Source organism: Balaenoptera borealis (genome assembly GCF_965194805.1).
Source record: "Balaenoptera borealis genome assembly, chromosome: 3".
NCBI lineage: Eukaryota > Metazoa > Chordata > Mammalia > Artiodactyla > Balaenopteridae > Balaenoptera > Balaenoptera borealis.
In genome coordinates, this window is record NC_138866.1 from 147049112 (window position 1) to 147064579 (window position 15468).

Below are 15468 nucleotides of genomic sequence, written 5' to 3' on the forward strand. Positions count from 1 at the left end.
GCAGTTGTGACCATCCTCCCTGCACTCCCTGCACAGGAAGGCGACTTGGCCCTAGGAACAGCCCTCCTGGGGCGGGGCCCAGCCCCTCATCTGGAAGCTCACCCTTCAGTTGGGTGCTGCCCATTAGAACGAACCATTTCAAACTGACTTCCTCTTGGGCAAATCCCTTCACACAAACCAAAGGCCACCCAGACTCCTTACGTAATGCCCATTTCCTCTCTTCTTTCCCAGGGGTAGCCTGTGTCATTGGCGTACACTGGACTGGGAGTCACAACTTCTTCCTCTATTCACTTAACCGAACGCTGAAGGATAAAGCTGGTACTTTACTGCCGAGATGGGAGTGGCCTAAGCTCAGGGCTCTGAGAACATGTCCTTCTTCAGCTTAGCTGAGAGCACGTGACTGACACAGCAGCGTGGCTTTAGGGGACCAGAGTTGTGCAGGCAGAGTGGGTGGCATGGCAGCTGTGGTGTGATCCCAAGGCTCTGTTTCTGAACTGTCATGTTTCTTAAAGATGACAGGTCCATAGGGACAGAGCCCCATCAGGTCCACAGGGCTCCTTAGACAACGAAGGTAAAAAGAAGGTGGGCTTGGCACCAGAGGGCCCGTCCCAGCACAACTGTCTGCGAACTGTGTAGTCTCAGGCCAGTCACTTCACACCCCAATCCCGTTTTCTCATCCAAAACAGAAAACTACTCAATTACACCATTGTTATCCACTGCATGCATTTGTTGTGAATAGCAAAATTCAGAGTTTCTGTATGTGAAAGCTCTTTGAAATTGAAAGGCACTTAGGAAATATGGGTGGTGGTGGTTTTTTACAAACTCATGGAGGCAGTTACATGAGCAAGTTCACTTTTGTGAGAATTCCTTGAAGTACAACACTATGTTGTACTTCAGAGTTATATCTCAGAAGTAAAGTTTAAAAACTCACAAGGGAAGAATTTCTTTCCTTCCATCCCTCTCCCAGGCAACCTGGCTTCTCATCTCAACTTCCGTAATGACCGGGCTTATATGACCTTGGGCAAGTCACTTACTTCTCTGCCTCAGTCTCCTCATCTGTAAGACAGGGGTACTAATAGGACCCACCTCATAGGGTCCTTGTGAGAATTAAATGAAATAATGCATTAAAGTGCCTACCATGCTGTTTAGCACCTACTAAGTACTCATTCAATGTCAGCTGTAGTATAATAATGGTGTAACTTGTTGTTAAATATATTATCCTGAGGAAGGAGACAGCATTGCACAGAGAGGAGAGAGATGGTGAGTCCAGACAGGCAGACTAGTCTGGGTCTCATGTTGTCCAGGTGGAGGTGATGGGTGGGGGCGGGGTCCGGGGGGCAGCCTGGTGAGTGGTGTCCTCCCCACTAGACCCTGAGGGCGTGTGGCCCTGTGCTGCACCCATTGCGGTGTCTCAGCTCAGCGGCTGCTACTCCTACCTGGTGCTGGCCTGCGAGGATGGTGTGCTCACACTGTGGGACCTAGCCGAAGGTGAGCCCCACAGCTGCCTAATACCGCCGTCCCTCTGATACACATTTGATGGCTAGAGTCAGTACCTGGCTGCGTTGTAGCTTCCTTCCCTCTGCTCCAGTGCTGACCCTGCCCCCCTCCATGGGTTTGGTTCCCCCAAATACTTAGAAGGGGTCCCCCTGAAGGGGGCTCCCCTCGGACATTGGGGTTTATTGCCTTCACCCTCGGGGGATGCTCATTGCTTGGTTTTGCCCTCACGTCCCTCACACTCTTGCTGGTCATAGACCCTGCGCCCATGGCTGCCTCCCTCTTCCCCCTTTTCTGACCTGCTTGTGCCTTTACTTTCTCCAGGACTCTCTCTTGGGGTCATCGCTCTTCCTGAAAGATGTCTCTGCCAAAGCATTCACTTCCTGAAATACTTCTTAGTCCACAAAGGACAGAACATGTATCCCGAGGGTCCAGTGAAATCCCAAATGAAATGTGTGGTACTGTGTACAGATGCTTCTCTCCATCTGGTGGCAGCCACGGGGACCCAAAGACCCACCCTCAGTGTGCTGGTGGAGAGGTCAGTGGCTTGAGGGCAGGGTGGGTACATGATCTGCCAGACAGATGATGCTATTTAATGGTAAAAACTGACAATCTCTCAGCCTAGAGTCCACTTTCCCTCTAGTCATCACTTTCCCAGTGAGCTTCTCAAGATCACCAATGTCTTTTACATGTGGGTGTGTATATATATATATATATATATATATATATATATATATATATATATATATATATATATATATATATATAAATTGTATGATGGCACAAATGACATCTTTCATATCCCACATGACCAGGAAGAGGGTCATTTCTGCCAAAATAGTTTTTTATCAGTTTCTCCAAGGGTCTCTCTCTCTCTTTTAAATTGTGAACTATTTTATGCAGGCAAATGATCTGTACAATATGTGTGAGGGGGTGTATTTAGCATACATATCGGGGGGGTGGTGAGAACTACACTGTACCCATCACTGAGCTTAAGAAATAGATCATCTCCAATTCAGTTAAGACTCTCTGTGTGCTTCTTCCTGATCACATCCTTCTCTCTCCTCCTCCAAGTTAACCACCTTTTAATTATCTATTGCTACACATAACAAACCACTCCACAACTTAATGGCTTAAGAAAACAGTCAGCGTTTAGTCTCTGATGCAGTCAGTACTATGGGCTGGTCTCGCCTTGGCTCTCACAGGTGCCTTTGGGCAGCTGGCAGCTCGGTTAGGGGTTGGATGTCTAAGCCGGCCTCACTCACGTACCAGGCAGTTGGCAGCTGTTGTCCGGGGCACTCTTCCTTTCGGCCTCTCCTGCAGACCATCTCAGGCTCCGTCACCTGGTAGCCTGAGGGCTCCCAGAAGCCAGCGAGGTTCACTGATGCTTTCCAAGCCTCTGACACTGGACAAAGCATGTCACCTGGCCACACCCACATTTAAGCAGCAGAAAAATAGACTCCACCTTTTTAGTGGGAGTTACTGCCAAATATTATGTCTACTTTTTTTTTTTTTCAAACTACCACATTGTTTTCTTTTTTTTTTTTATTACTTTATTTATTTTTGGCTGCACTGGGTCTTCATTGCTGTGCGCAGTCTTTCTCTAGTTGCGGTGAGCAGGGGCTACTCTTTGTTGCTGTGCACACGTTCCTCATTGCAGTGGCTTCCCTTGTTGCGGAACACAGGCTCTAGGCGTGTGGGCTCAGGAGTTGTGGCACGCGGGCTCAGTAGTTGTGGCTCACGGGCTCTAGAGCGCAGGCTCAGTAGTTGTGGTGCATGGGCTTAGTTGCTCCGCAGCATGTGGGATCTTCCCGGACCAGGGATTGAACCCGTGTCCCCTGCACTGGCAGGCAGATTCTTAACCACTGTGCCACCAGGGAAGTCCCTTTTTTCTTTTTTCTTTTTTTTAAAATTTATTTATGTTTTCCTAAATTCATCATTTCTTTGTTTTCCTTTAAGAATTAACCATATCCATATGACTGTATCTCCAAGCAATATATTGTTTAGCTGTGCATATTTTAGGGGACCTGTAAGTGGAATCATATTATGTATATTCTCCAACTTGTTTTTCAATGCTATTTATTCTGTAACTTGCTTTGTGATATTGTTCATGAGAGCCATACATGTTGTATGTAGCTCCAGCTCTTTTATTTTTGTTGCTTTATTGTATCCCATCGTATAATGTAACACAGTTACTTAAGCATTCTCCTACCAATGATTTATTTAGATTGTTCCCAGTTTTCACTGCTGTGAACATCTCTGACATGCCTCCTGATGCTTATAGACAAGAATTTCTCCAGGATATATGCCTAGGAGAGGATAGCAAAACTTGAAGTCTTCAAGTCTGGATGTCTGTGTGTCTTGTTTCCTATAGGCCTGTGAAGCACCTGGATGAAGCCATCTGTGCAGTGGCCCCAGTCCAAGCCTTACCTGGCATGGTAGGTTCCTCAGGCCCCTCATTCCTCTTTAGTGAATGTATTCTTTATTCCTTCCAAAAATACTGGGCTGGCCAAAAAGTTCGTTCGGGTTTTTAATCCCACCTCAGGGAAAACCCCGAACGAACTTTTTGGCCAACCCAATATTTGTTGAAGGCCTATTGTGTGCTGGGCACTAGACTAGCTTTGGGCACTGACACGAAGGAGAAAGCACCTGCCCTCATGGAGCTCACAGTTCAGTTGGGAAGACAGGCGAGCCCCCAAGCACCTGCAATAGAACCTGAGAAAGGCTGTGATATATCATGCAAAGGATACTGTGGAACGGAGAGAGGGGCCTCCTAACTCAGCTTGCAGAGGTCGGTGGGGAGGAAGTGATGGGCAGTGAGCTGAGCCACGGGCACTAAGAGGGCAGCACCATACAGGCGAGAGAACACCGTGTCCCAGGCCGGCAGGAAGTTCAAGGAGCTGCAGGATCAGACTCCTGTGGGGTGTGGAGAGGGAAGAGGCTGGGGGGTGGGGGCAGAGGGGCCCTTGTCTGGGATGGAGCGTGAAGCTTAGAGGGGAGTTGGAGCCAGGGACCTCCAACTGTGTCTAGGGCAGAGCGGCGAGTGGAGCGGCGTTAGTGAGGAGACGGGCCCCACAGCCCAGGGCTGCCTGGGCTGCAGCCAGAGGACAGGGAGGCACTGAGGCTGCTCTCGGCTTGTGGAGCTGATTCTCTAATCCCTACAGGGCCACTGAAGGAAACACAGGCCTGGAGGGAAAGCCTGTGATTCCCTGTGTGGCCCTGCCAGGAGTCAGGGGCCTACAGGACCCCCAGAGGAGGCTCTGAGAGAGTCCAGGGCTGAAAGCGTAGATTCTGTGCTCAGCAGCCGGTTAGCGGTAGTTAAAGCCGTGGGGAGCAGCGCGGCTGGCCAGAGCGAGGAGGTGCGTAGAGAAGAGGTTCCCGGGGGCGCTACCATCACTTACACTGTAAGTCTTCCGGGACAGGGAAAATGAGCTCATGAAGTGACGGACAGGGGCGCCCCAGGAAAACCAGGAGGGGGCTCCTGGCGGCTCAGGGAGAAGGACTGGAAGAAAGCCAGAGCACAGGGTCCTGTGCTGAAGAGAAACCGAGTACTTTGTGGAGACCAGTGTCCATGGCAAGGGGGACAGCAGGGGAGGTCGGGGTGCAGGGAGGGCGAGGAGAGGCTCTCTCAGGCGTCTGAGTGTGTGGCAGCGGGAAGAGGATGTAGGGTCAAGGGGGGTTTTAAAGATGGCGGTGAGTTTAGTATGTTCATCTACAGAGAGGAAAGAGCCCAGGCAGGAGAGAGGCCTCAGCTCCATCCCAGGGCAGGAGCGGCGTTGGCTTGAACAGTCCCCGAGGAGGTGGGAGGAAAGGGTACGGCACAGATGCAGAACTGAATCCTGGCCGTGTGGAGGGGGAAGGAGCAAGAGAAGCAGGGCCAAGTGGGGAAGGACGGGCCCGGAACAGACACAGCCCTGGGGCCGGCCAGCTGCTGCTGGAGGCTCCATAGGAGCAAACACGCACATTGCTGCTGTCCCCTGAACGGTCTGGCTGGGGCCACAGGCTGGGTGCCAAGAGTGAAAAAATTCTCTGTTCCTTTTTTATTTCTAGCTGCTTTTCTTATTTCACACGGGGGTGAGTGACAGAGTGGAGAAGTCCCCATTCACCATCTCTTTGCTCCCCAGGTGCTGATCTTTTCCAGCAATGGCTCTGTGCACCTCATGGATGTGGCCAAGCCGCAGATCGTCTGCGCCTTTGCTCCCCCAAGGTCCTACCACCTGGCGGTCCCCTGGAAGCCAGTGTTTGGCGTGTCTTTACACCACCCGTGTTTCCTGCTCCGAGGTACGGAAGGGGGATCGTGAGGGCTGCTGCCCAGACCTGTGGCCTGCTGACCGTTTCCCTGAATTTCTCAGTCCTCTCAGAAAGCATAGGGTGACCCCACCCAGTCTCCTCCCCACGCCTCATCCCATCCACCACAGGCCAGCAGGACACCACCGCTGAGTCCTCACTTGGCACTTAGATAAAATGCCAGACGAGGTCTCCTCTCTGGACCCCTGCTCCTCCAGATCAAGTGAGCCCCTCACAGCTCAACCCCAGTGACCCCGGCTTTGTAAGCAGAGAGCGGCCCCTCATGCCCGCCGGGACTACAAGGCCACAGAGAAAGGGATCACTGTAACAGAACGCGGTGTTCCTGTTTCGTCCCAGGAGACCATCCAGATGAAATTGGATCTGCCAACCAAGCCGAGGACATCCCAAATTCTATTTTCTATTTTAATTTCGAGGCCTACCCACTCCTGGAACAAATCTCAAGAAATTGCACCATTCCTCAAGCTAATGTGTTGGATGACACAACTTTCCCCCAGGTGTTGCCCTTGGAGGAAAGATGCGAGAATTTCTTCCAAAAGAGGTAGAGTTCTGGGTCTCTATCTCCTCCCCGCACCGCACCCGGGGTTGTCTCTGGACTAAGGAATAGTGGTTTGCTTGATGGTAAGATCCTTTCAGCATTCAAATCTCATTCAGACTGGTAGAAAAGGAGTAATGAATTCAGGCTGGTAAGAAAAGAAGGGCTGCAAGTTGGTATTTTCTTCCTGTCAAGACTGTCTTTTCTTTTTGCTTTCTCAATTTTTTTTTTTAAGTATATTTGGATTATCAGACACAGTCATCTAAGACAGGGGCAAACTACAGCCAAATTTGGCCCACTGCCTGTTTTTGTAAATAAAGTTTCACTGGAACACATCACACCCACTGCTTTATGTCTCATCTACTTATGTAAGTGCTACAACAGCAGAGTTGAACAGCTGCAACAGAGACCCTATGACCCATAAAGCCTAAATCATTTACTATCTGGCCCTTTATAGAAGATGTTTGTCAGCCCCTAGTCTAAGACCCCTTTCCTCTCTCCGACATCCAGATAAACGATTATGTGATACATCTTTCCTTTTCCCCTTTCTGTAAACCCCAGCCTCACAGGGACTCTGCTTGTGTTCCTTCCTCCTGTAAAAGCATCATTAATGGTACTCAGTCCATTCTGGGGAAGCAGGGGTCTCTTCCAATCCATCCACAACAAACTTCTAGGGGTTTTCAAATTCTTGTTGACAATTTCTGCCATGATCTGACCATACCTGTCAGGTGGAAGAGGGTTGTCAGTGGAGCCGTGGACTCTCACACCACCTGCCACTACAGAGCTGGGGGGCTTTGGTGGGCTCTCCCTGCCAGGGTCTCAGTGTCCCTCGAGGAACGAAGTGAAATGGCTAAGATACTCAGATTTGAGGGTTTTTTTGGTTGCGCTGGGTCTTAGTTGCGGCAAGTGGGCTCCTTAGTTGCAGCTCGCTGGCTCCTTAGTTGTGGCTCACTGGCTCCTTAGTTGCGGCATGCAGGCTCCTTAGTTGTGTCATGCAAACTCTTAGTTGCAGCATGCACGTGGGATCTAGTTCCCTGACCGGGGATTGAACCTGGGCCCCCTGCATTGGGAGCGCAGAGTCTTATCCATTGCACCACCAGGGAAGTCCCAGATTTGAGTTATGACTCTATCACTTACTAACTGGGGGAGACGTTGGGTGAGTTACTTAGCCTCTGAAGGCCTCAGTTCCCTTAGTCATTCAAAAATATTTATTGAGCACCTACTATGTGCCAGACTGTGTTCTGAACATTTTGATGATGCCTGTTCTCCAGGCTTCGTAGGTATTCAGTGAGAAAATACATGTAAAGTGCTAGGCACAGGGTGGTCGCTCAGTAAATGGTAGGTACAAAAATGGTGATGGGTCCCCTCTGAGTTCAAGTTCATGCCTGGGAGGATTGTACATATCACCACGAGGGGGCACCACAGCTCTCCTCCGTGACTGCATTAACCGCCGCATTCAGTTCCTCCCTGGGTTGTGATGTGTTGCTCAGGCGGCTTCCAGTACCTCATGGGGGGAAGCATGCCCACCCACCAGGAGGGGAATATGGTCCATGGGTCTTGGGGGAGGAGGACAGTGAAGAAGGGGTCAGTTGACATTTCCCCTGATTAAAGATTTACCAAGAATGCTCAGCTATCCCTCACCTGGAAGTTTCTTATTTTGACCCTTGATGACTTGACTTGTCCTTAGGAGATGCAGCTGAAGAATTTAAGGGTCAAGTATTATGATGTCTACAACTTACTTTCAAGTGGTCTAAGAACACATTTGTAGAGAGAGACAGAAAGAAAGAGAAAATGTTAACAACTGCTGAAACCCAGGAAAATATTTATAGAGAGAGAGAGAAAGAGAGGGAGAGGAAATGCTAACTGGTGAGTCTAGGTGAAGGCTCGTTGTACTACTTGCAGCTTTTCTATAGGTCTGAAATTTTTCTAAATAAAAGATGGAGAGAGATTATATTATTTACAGTAGAATCCTGATTTTGAGTAAAAGAGAGAAGACTAGAAATGTACACACCACTAGTAACAGTAGTTATATTTGGGTAATGAAGGATGTGTGATTTTTTTCTTTGTTTTTCCTCTTTGTGGCTTTTCTATCAAACATGTGCACGATTTTGGAAAATTTCAAATACTGGTTTTAAAAAAAGTCAAGAGTGTGAGGTTAGGTCATGGCTGTAGTGGGGCCGTTCTCCTGGGTTGGAGGTCATGGTGTGGAGCTTTCTGGTACTCTTGTTTGATGAGGCTCAGAGAACTTGTTTAATGAGCGTGTTCCCATTTCTGTCCTTTCTGTGGAACCCCTTCCTTTTACTGGCCTAGGAAGGGTGAGCCTCTCCTCTTCACCCAAAAGCCAACTGGCTGCCCTCCTCTTGGGAATGGACCACAGGCCAGCAGCTCCAGCTCTGGGCAGCTTACCTCCTGGCTGGCAGCCGAGGGCCCAAGCAACTCAGGACATTCAGCCCCTAACTGACATTTCCCGCCCTCAACCAGGGTGCCAGGTGGACGTTACCACTCAGACAACCTGCTGAACTCTGCTTATTAGCCCAATAAGGTTGCTTCACATGTAGAACTACTACCATAACAGAGTAATTCCCCACTGTAAAAAATGTTATTCATTATTTCTGAAATATATATATATATATATGCACTTGTAAAATTTGGGAAACAGGACAATACAAAGAAGAAAATTTAAATAACCCACAACCCATCATCCCAAATCCCAGCACTGCCATTAATGTGTTAGTACATTTCCTTAAGGTTTTATCCTTAGCATTTTTACTAAATTGAGATCGTGTTCACTTTTTTAATCTGGCTTTATGTCACTCCAGAATACAACTTAATGACTTTTTAATTTTAAGAAAAACTTCCTTGTCACAGTGGTTTTTAACGACTATGTAATTTCCGTGGGAAAGGTGTCTATAATATCCTTCCCCACCCCGCTATGGTTGGGTCTGCTCTCATGAGAAGACAGTCCGTCTGCCCTGACCCCCTCCAGTCTCTGGAACCCCAGAGACCTATCCTGGCCCCCAGTGGGAATTGGGAGGGATTCCTCCAGTTCCCCCTTCCCAACCGTCTCTCTTCCCTGTCAACACAGCTTAGCCCCTAGGTCCCACACCCCAACCCCTCACCGGGAGAGACCCCAGAGGCTGGGTGGGGTGAAGGGGACTGCCTCCCAGGGAACCTTCTGCAGGGAAGAGGGCTGGAGTCAGCAGGGCTGACCAGGTGGGGCGCCGAGGGCCAGGGACAAGACGGGCAGTGGGAGCTTGGGGAAGGGAAGAGCTCAGGGAAGTGCTCCCTGGCTCCGAGGACCCAGCAGGAGCCGGGAGGGGCTGCACTGTGTGGGTGGGGCAGGCCTAGCTTGAAGGGACATTTACTTGGGCCTGATCACAGTATTCAAATCATATTCCTCACGGCAACCCATTTTCTGAATTGGGTCCCAGAGATAAATTAGGAAACACTGATTTAAAGAAGGCTCTTCCTGTTCTGCTTGCTCTGAGGTCTGACACCTGGGGCTTTTCCAAAGAGTACCCCGCCTCCAACATTTTATTATGTTAAATATACAGCAGCTTTGAAAAAAGTCAGTAAACATCCACATACCCACAACCTAGATTCTGTCATTAACATTTTACTATCGTTTCTCACACATAACCATATATGTCCGAGGATTTTAATCTTATCTTTTTTTTTTTTTTTCTCTATTTACTCCTTGTGTCTGAAACAGTTTCCATTGGCCCTAAAACTAGGTGAAACTTTAAGGCAATGGATTCAGAGTTTCAAACTCGCGATAGTCTGTCCAAACTGTTTTCGCAAAACCTGCACTTGGGACTTTTATAAATAGCCAGTGTGAAGGAGCCTGCCTTTAGGACTTTGAAAGGAGCCCAGATAGTACCCAATGTGCCCCCAACCCCACCCCCTCCGCAGGCCTAGCTTCTGCTCCCATCCAGCCTGGGCCTCCAGGGCACCATTTCCATCTGGCTCCACTCCCTGTTGTAGTATCTGCCATCTCGGCTGGGTCAGACTTTTGATCACAAGACAGAAATTTCAGGACACAGGAAGCTGACAGAAACAAAATGCCTCTCTCTCTCTCTCTCTCTCTCTCTCTCTCTCTCCCTCCCCCACCCCCCCGCCCCCTTTGTTCCCTATGGCCAAGCAGAAGGTGGGCTTCTGGGCTGACCCAACAGTCCCAGCTCCACAGGGCACACGCCCCCTTGGCGAGGGGGTCGGCAGGCCCTGTATGGACACCAGGTGACATTTCCCTTGAGGGTGGAGGAGGAATACCCTCCCACCCCACCCCACCCCCGTTTTTACTATCCCTGGGAGGGAAATTGTGGGCCTATCCTAACCTTCCTTTGCCTTTCTTGAGAAACAAAGGGACGTATCCCTGGAAAATTATTTATAGACTCATAGATCCCAAATGTGCATGCCATCAGGCTATTGGAATTCAGAGGTTTTGTGGGAGGCCTTACAGATGTTCCACCTCCTCTCCCATTTTGCAGATGCACAGTCCATCTTTTTGGAAGATGTATGCACACACATTGCTTCAAAACAATAGACAGCAGTCACATTTGTTGTGCCATCATGGGAAGGAAAACCCTTTCCTTGCTGATGGTGGAGGGAGGTTGTCTCAGTCTCCAGAGAGGGCTTTCCCCAGGGGGCACCTGACAGTCAGTGCCCAGCCTCACGTGAACAGGCATCCTCCCCTGTCCCTCCTCACCGCTGAGCACTGACTGCCAACCGGAAGCACACGGGAGATGTGCCGGTACCACGTGGCAGGCGGCTCCCACCACCCCTGCCCTGGCCGTTGGTGGATAACCTCACCTCCCACTTCCCAGAGCACGCCAGTTCCTTGGCTGCCCTCTCATCTGGGTCTCCTGGGTCACCCCCTACCCCCTGTCTCCCTCCTGATGCAGAGAAAGAGGCATCCTGCTCATACCCAAGGCCATCTCCTCCCCCAGGACACCCAGACCTTACTGTCCATCTGGTTGGTGACCTCTTCCCCTCCACTGTCCTAATCACAGGCATGTGTCCCGACCACATTCCCATGTTAGAAAACAAGCAAGCGCCTTCCCAGCTCTGCAGCCGCCTTATTTCTCCTCCGCCCAGAGCACGGCTCCCAGCGATCAGTCCACACCCAACTCCTGTGTCCTCTTCTCCCATCTGCGCCCCAGCCCACTGCAGACTCATCATGGGTGTCACTCTGGCCCCACTTTCCCAGACAACATCCTCAACCAGTCATTTTTGTGAGTTTTTCCTAATATTTCTGTAGGGTAAATTAGAGGTGGACTTTCAGAGTTACGGGGTAGGCATGTTTGAACTGGGATAGTTGTACCCACCAGCCCTCCAGAGATGGTGGATTCATTCTGCATCCTCACCCCTTCCCCATACTGGCCAAGATATGAGGGATAAAAATTGATAGCTCATTACTATTTTAATTTGGAAATTAACAAGGTTGAGCATCTTTGTGTTACATCTATTGTATGTTTCTCTCTCTCCTTCTGTGACCCCACCTGGGTCTTTTTCTTACGGGTGAGTTCATTTTCTTTTGATTTTAAGAGTTCTTTGTTAATATGTTGTGAATAATTTTTCCTGCTTTGTCTTTGGATAGGAGTAATTTTGGTTGCTTGTTTAGCCAAACAGAAGTTTGGTACTTTTCCATCTTCTCCCTTAGGCTTTGCTGAGGGGCGGTTGTAAAGAGCCTCAAATTCAGGGTGCAAGTCTGCAATGCGATGGGGGGTAGACGAGGGCCTCTAGCTGTGTGACGGGTCAGACCTCAGTGCCCTCATATGTAAAACAGTGACAGTCCTATCTCCTCATAGGACATTGCCTGGCACATTCAGTAAAGGTTAGCCATTATTTATTACTAGATCATAGAGAAAGCCCTTCTACACTCCAACATTATATTTTAAAAGTCACCCACGTCTTCTCTGAACAGATTAATGACTTTATTTTCAGTCCTCCTTTTAAAACTTGCCCTAGTTCCATCTATGCGCTGCCTCCTGGCTGGTCGCTCACTGATTCCACGTTGTCCTGACCCCTCCGCCCAGCAATTTTACTTCCACTTATTTAGCAGCAGCAATAGTATTATTATAATTAACTTTTACTGGAACTCTCCTACACTGTTGGTGGGAATGTAAATTGGTGCAGCCAACAGTTTGGAGGTTCCTCAGAAAACTAAAAATAGAATTACCATATGATCCAGCAGTTCCACTCCTGGGCATATGTCTGGACAAAACTATAGTTCAAAATGATACATGCACCCCTATGTTCATAGCAGCACTATTCACAATAGCCAAGACATGGAAACCACCTAAATGTCCATCGATAGATGAATGGATAAAGAAGATGTGGTACCTAAATACAATGGAATACTACTCAGTCATAAAAAAGAACGAAATAATGCCATTTGCAGCAACGTGGATGCAACTAGAGATTATCACACTAAGTGAAGTAAGTCAGAAAGAGAAAGACAAATACCATATGATATTACTTATATGTGGAATCTAAAATATGACACAAATGAACCTACCTATGAAACAGAAACAGAATCACGGACACAGAGAACAGATTGGTGGTTGCCAAGGGGGAGGGGGTTGGGGGAGGGATGGAGTGGGAGGTTGGGGTGAGCAGATGTAAGCTTTTATATATAGAATGGATAAACAGCAAGGTCCTACTATATAGCACAGAGACCTGTATTCAATATCCTATGATAGGGACTTCCCTGGCAGTCCAGTGGGTAAGACTCCGCGCTTCCAATGCATGGGGCCCAGGTTTGATTCCTGCGGGAACTAGATCCCACATGCATGTTGCAACTAAGAAGTCAGCGTTATGCAATTAAGACCCGGGGCAGCCTAAATAAATAAATAAATAAATATTTTAAAAAAATATCCTGTGATAAACCATAATGGAAAATAGTATTTAAAAAAAGAATGTATATATATGTATAACTGATTCACTTTGCTGTACAGCAGTCATTAACACAACATTGTAAATCAACTATACTTCAATTTTAAAAAATGAAAAAAAATTAACCTTTACTGAGCACCTACTGTGTGCCAGGTACTATGCTAAGTACTTTGTGGCATATCTTGTTTCTTACTATGATTATTATCATCCCCACAGTACAGCGAGGAAGACAGAGGTCTAATTGCCCGTCCAGGGTCAGCACCTTATAAGTGAAGGAGCTGGGTTTGCACACAAGCAGTGAGGGGCCAAGGCCGAGTTTCTAACCTGCACACCCTCTGCCTGCCCCCTGCCCATCTGCTCCCCCCCCAACACACACATATACACACACACACTGCATACTGGAATCTCCAAGTGTCATCAGTAGGGAAAGAGAATGAGGCAGATCTGAGTGCCTCCTGGAAGCAACTGCCAGGATACATTTTCAGTGAAAAAGGCAGACGGCACAACAGTGTGTTGCACACTTCCATTTAAATTTAAAAAAAGATTATATGCATGTCTGTACTTGTGTGTATGAACAGTATTCAAGGATTTATAAGGAGTTGTTAATTACAGTTGCTTTGAGAACAGAAAATAAGGATCTGAGGTGAGAAGTAGATTTAACTGTATACTCACTTGTATCCTTGATTTTTTTTTTTTTAAAGCAAAGCATAGGTTACTTCTTTAAGTTAAAAAAAAAATGCTTTAATGCACTGTGTATCAGACATCTCCATGTGACTGTCCCATAGGCAGAGCCGCAAAAAACTGCAGTCCTTGTCTTTCCCCACAAAAGTGTCCCTTCTCCCGTTTGCCCTAAGCTTTTAAACATTTTTTAAAACGTCGCTCACTCAGGCACCAGAGGCGGAAAGCTGGCAGCAGCCTGCATCCTCTCCCCAGAATGAAGGCCTCCTCCTGCCTGCTTGCAGTGGCCAGCTCTACGGGCAGAATGAGGGGTGACCCTGGGCTTCTCTGATTCTTCCACACTGACTATGCATTTATTTGTTATTTTTTAAAAACCTATTATTTTTTTTTAAAAAACCTCAACTCAAAAATCTTATCTTCTGCGAGCACTCCCCAGGCAGGGAGTGCTCCTCTCTGCACTTTACCTCTATTGCTCTTAAATGCCTCCTATTACAAATGTTCTTTTCCTCTTGTCCCTCTTACTAAACTGGGGGGAGGGGCGGCTGTTTTAGTCACTTTGATCTTTCCAACACATCCACCAGTGCCGGTCACTAGTAGATGCTCAAGGAATGTTTGTTAAATGTAACTATTGGCATTCGGATGTATTTAACGTTGGTCCTGCAAATGGACTTTTAGTTCGTAAATTCACCATGCCTCCTATAACTGTACATTTCCTAGTTTAGGATGCTAGACCTATATTGTTCCTTCAGTAAAGCTGTTTCGAGCGCCTTCTGTGCACCAGGCTGAGTCCTGAGAACACAGACAGGAAGCAGATGTGTCATTTGGAGAGCTTCTTATATCAGCCCAGGGTGGTCAGGGTCTGCCCTGGGGACCTAGGAGCCCCCGGGGTGGGGGTGGGGGGGACGCAGGGCAAAGTAGGTTCCTCTCATCAACTGTGTGGCCCACAGGTTTCAGAAGCCGGTGAAGAACAAGGTGAAAGAACAGGAGCACTGGACCCGGCTTCAGAGGTATTCCTTGCTTCTCCAAAGAGAGAACCTCAAGAAGTGACAGGGCTGCCGCCCTGGGCTCTCTGAAAAGGTTGGCAGCAGGCAGGCTTTGCCCTGGAATGCTGTGAGGTCAAGAGACACGGTGACAAAGGGCTGCAGCTCAGTAGGCCTAAGGGGCCTAGACTTGCAGTCTGGGACCTCTGCAGAGCCAGCAAGGGGAGAGGCCCAGTTTGGGGGGCCTTCAACCACTAAGCCACTTGGAATCCTCAGGCGGGCAGATGTGTCACCTAAATAAACAGCGATATTGTCTCCAGACTCCAAAGCTGCTGTGGTGTGTAAACTTCATTCCCACCCAGTCCAGACCCCCAGCAGGGCCCAGGCAATGATGTCAGCCAGAGTCCCAGGCCTTGTGAGGACCACTTGCCTCATAGGACCAGGAGCCACTTTGTTCAAATGAGCAAGACGCCCAGTCCACCCCAGCTACTGTGTGGCCTCCTTTTCTCTCCGCCTACTTCTTTTCCCTCTCTTTGCTGTCTCATAACCTTATGGAATCACTTTGGAGAGGCTGAGGCTCAG

General features: G+C 48.5%; 1 protein-coding gene across 5 annotated transcripts in view; it reads left to right on the top strand.

Moving 5' to 3' along the window:
* WDR93 (WD repeat domain 93) overlaps positions 1-15214 on the top strand; it is a 50260-nt gene extending 35046 nt beyond the window's left edge. For all 5 annotated transcript variants that reach the window (XM_082388358.1, XM_082388356.1, XM_082388359.1 and 2 more), the window contains 7 exons: positions 232-318; positions 1369-1488; positions 1819-2032; positions 3869-3932; positions 5619-5775; positions 6139-6340; positions 14854-15214. In XM_082388358.1, coding sequence (XP_082244484.1) covers positions 232-318; positions 1369-1488; positions 1819-2032; positions 3869-3932; positions 5619-5775; positions 6139-6340; positions 14854-14953 — 944 coding nt within the window. In that variant the 3' untranslated portion in view covers positions 14954-15214. The remainder of the gene's footprint in view (positions 1-231; positions 319-1368; positions 1489-1818; positions 2033-3868; positions 3933-5618; positions 5776-6138; positions 6341-14853) is intronic.
* Positions 15215-15468: the final 254 nt, after the last annotated feature.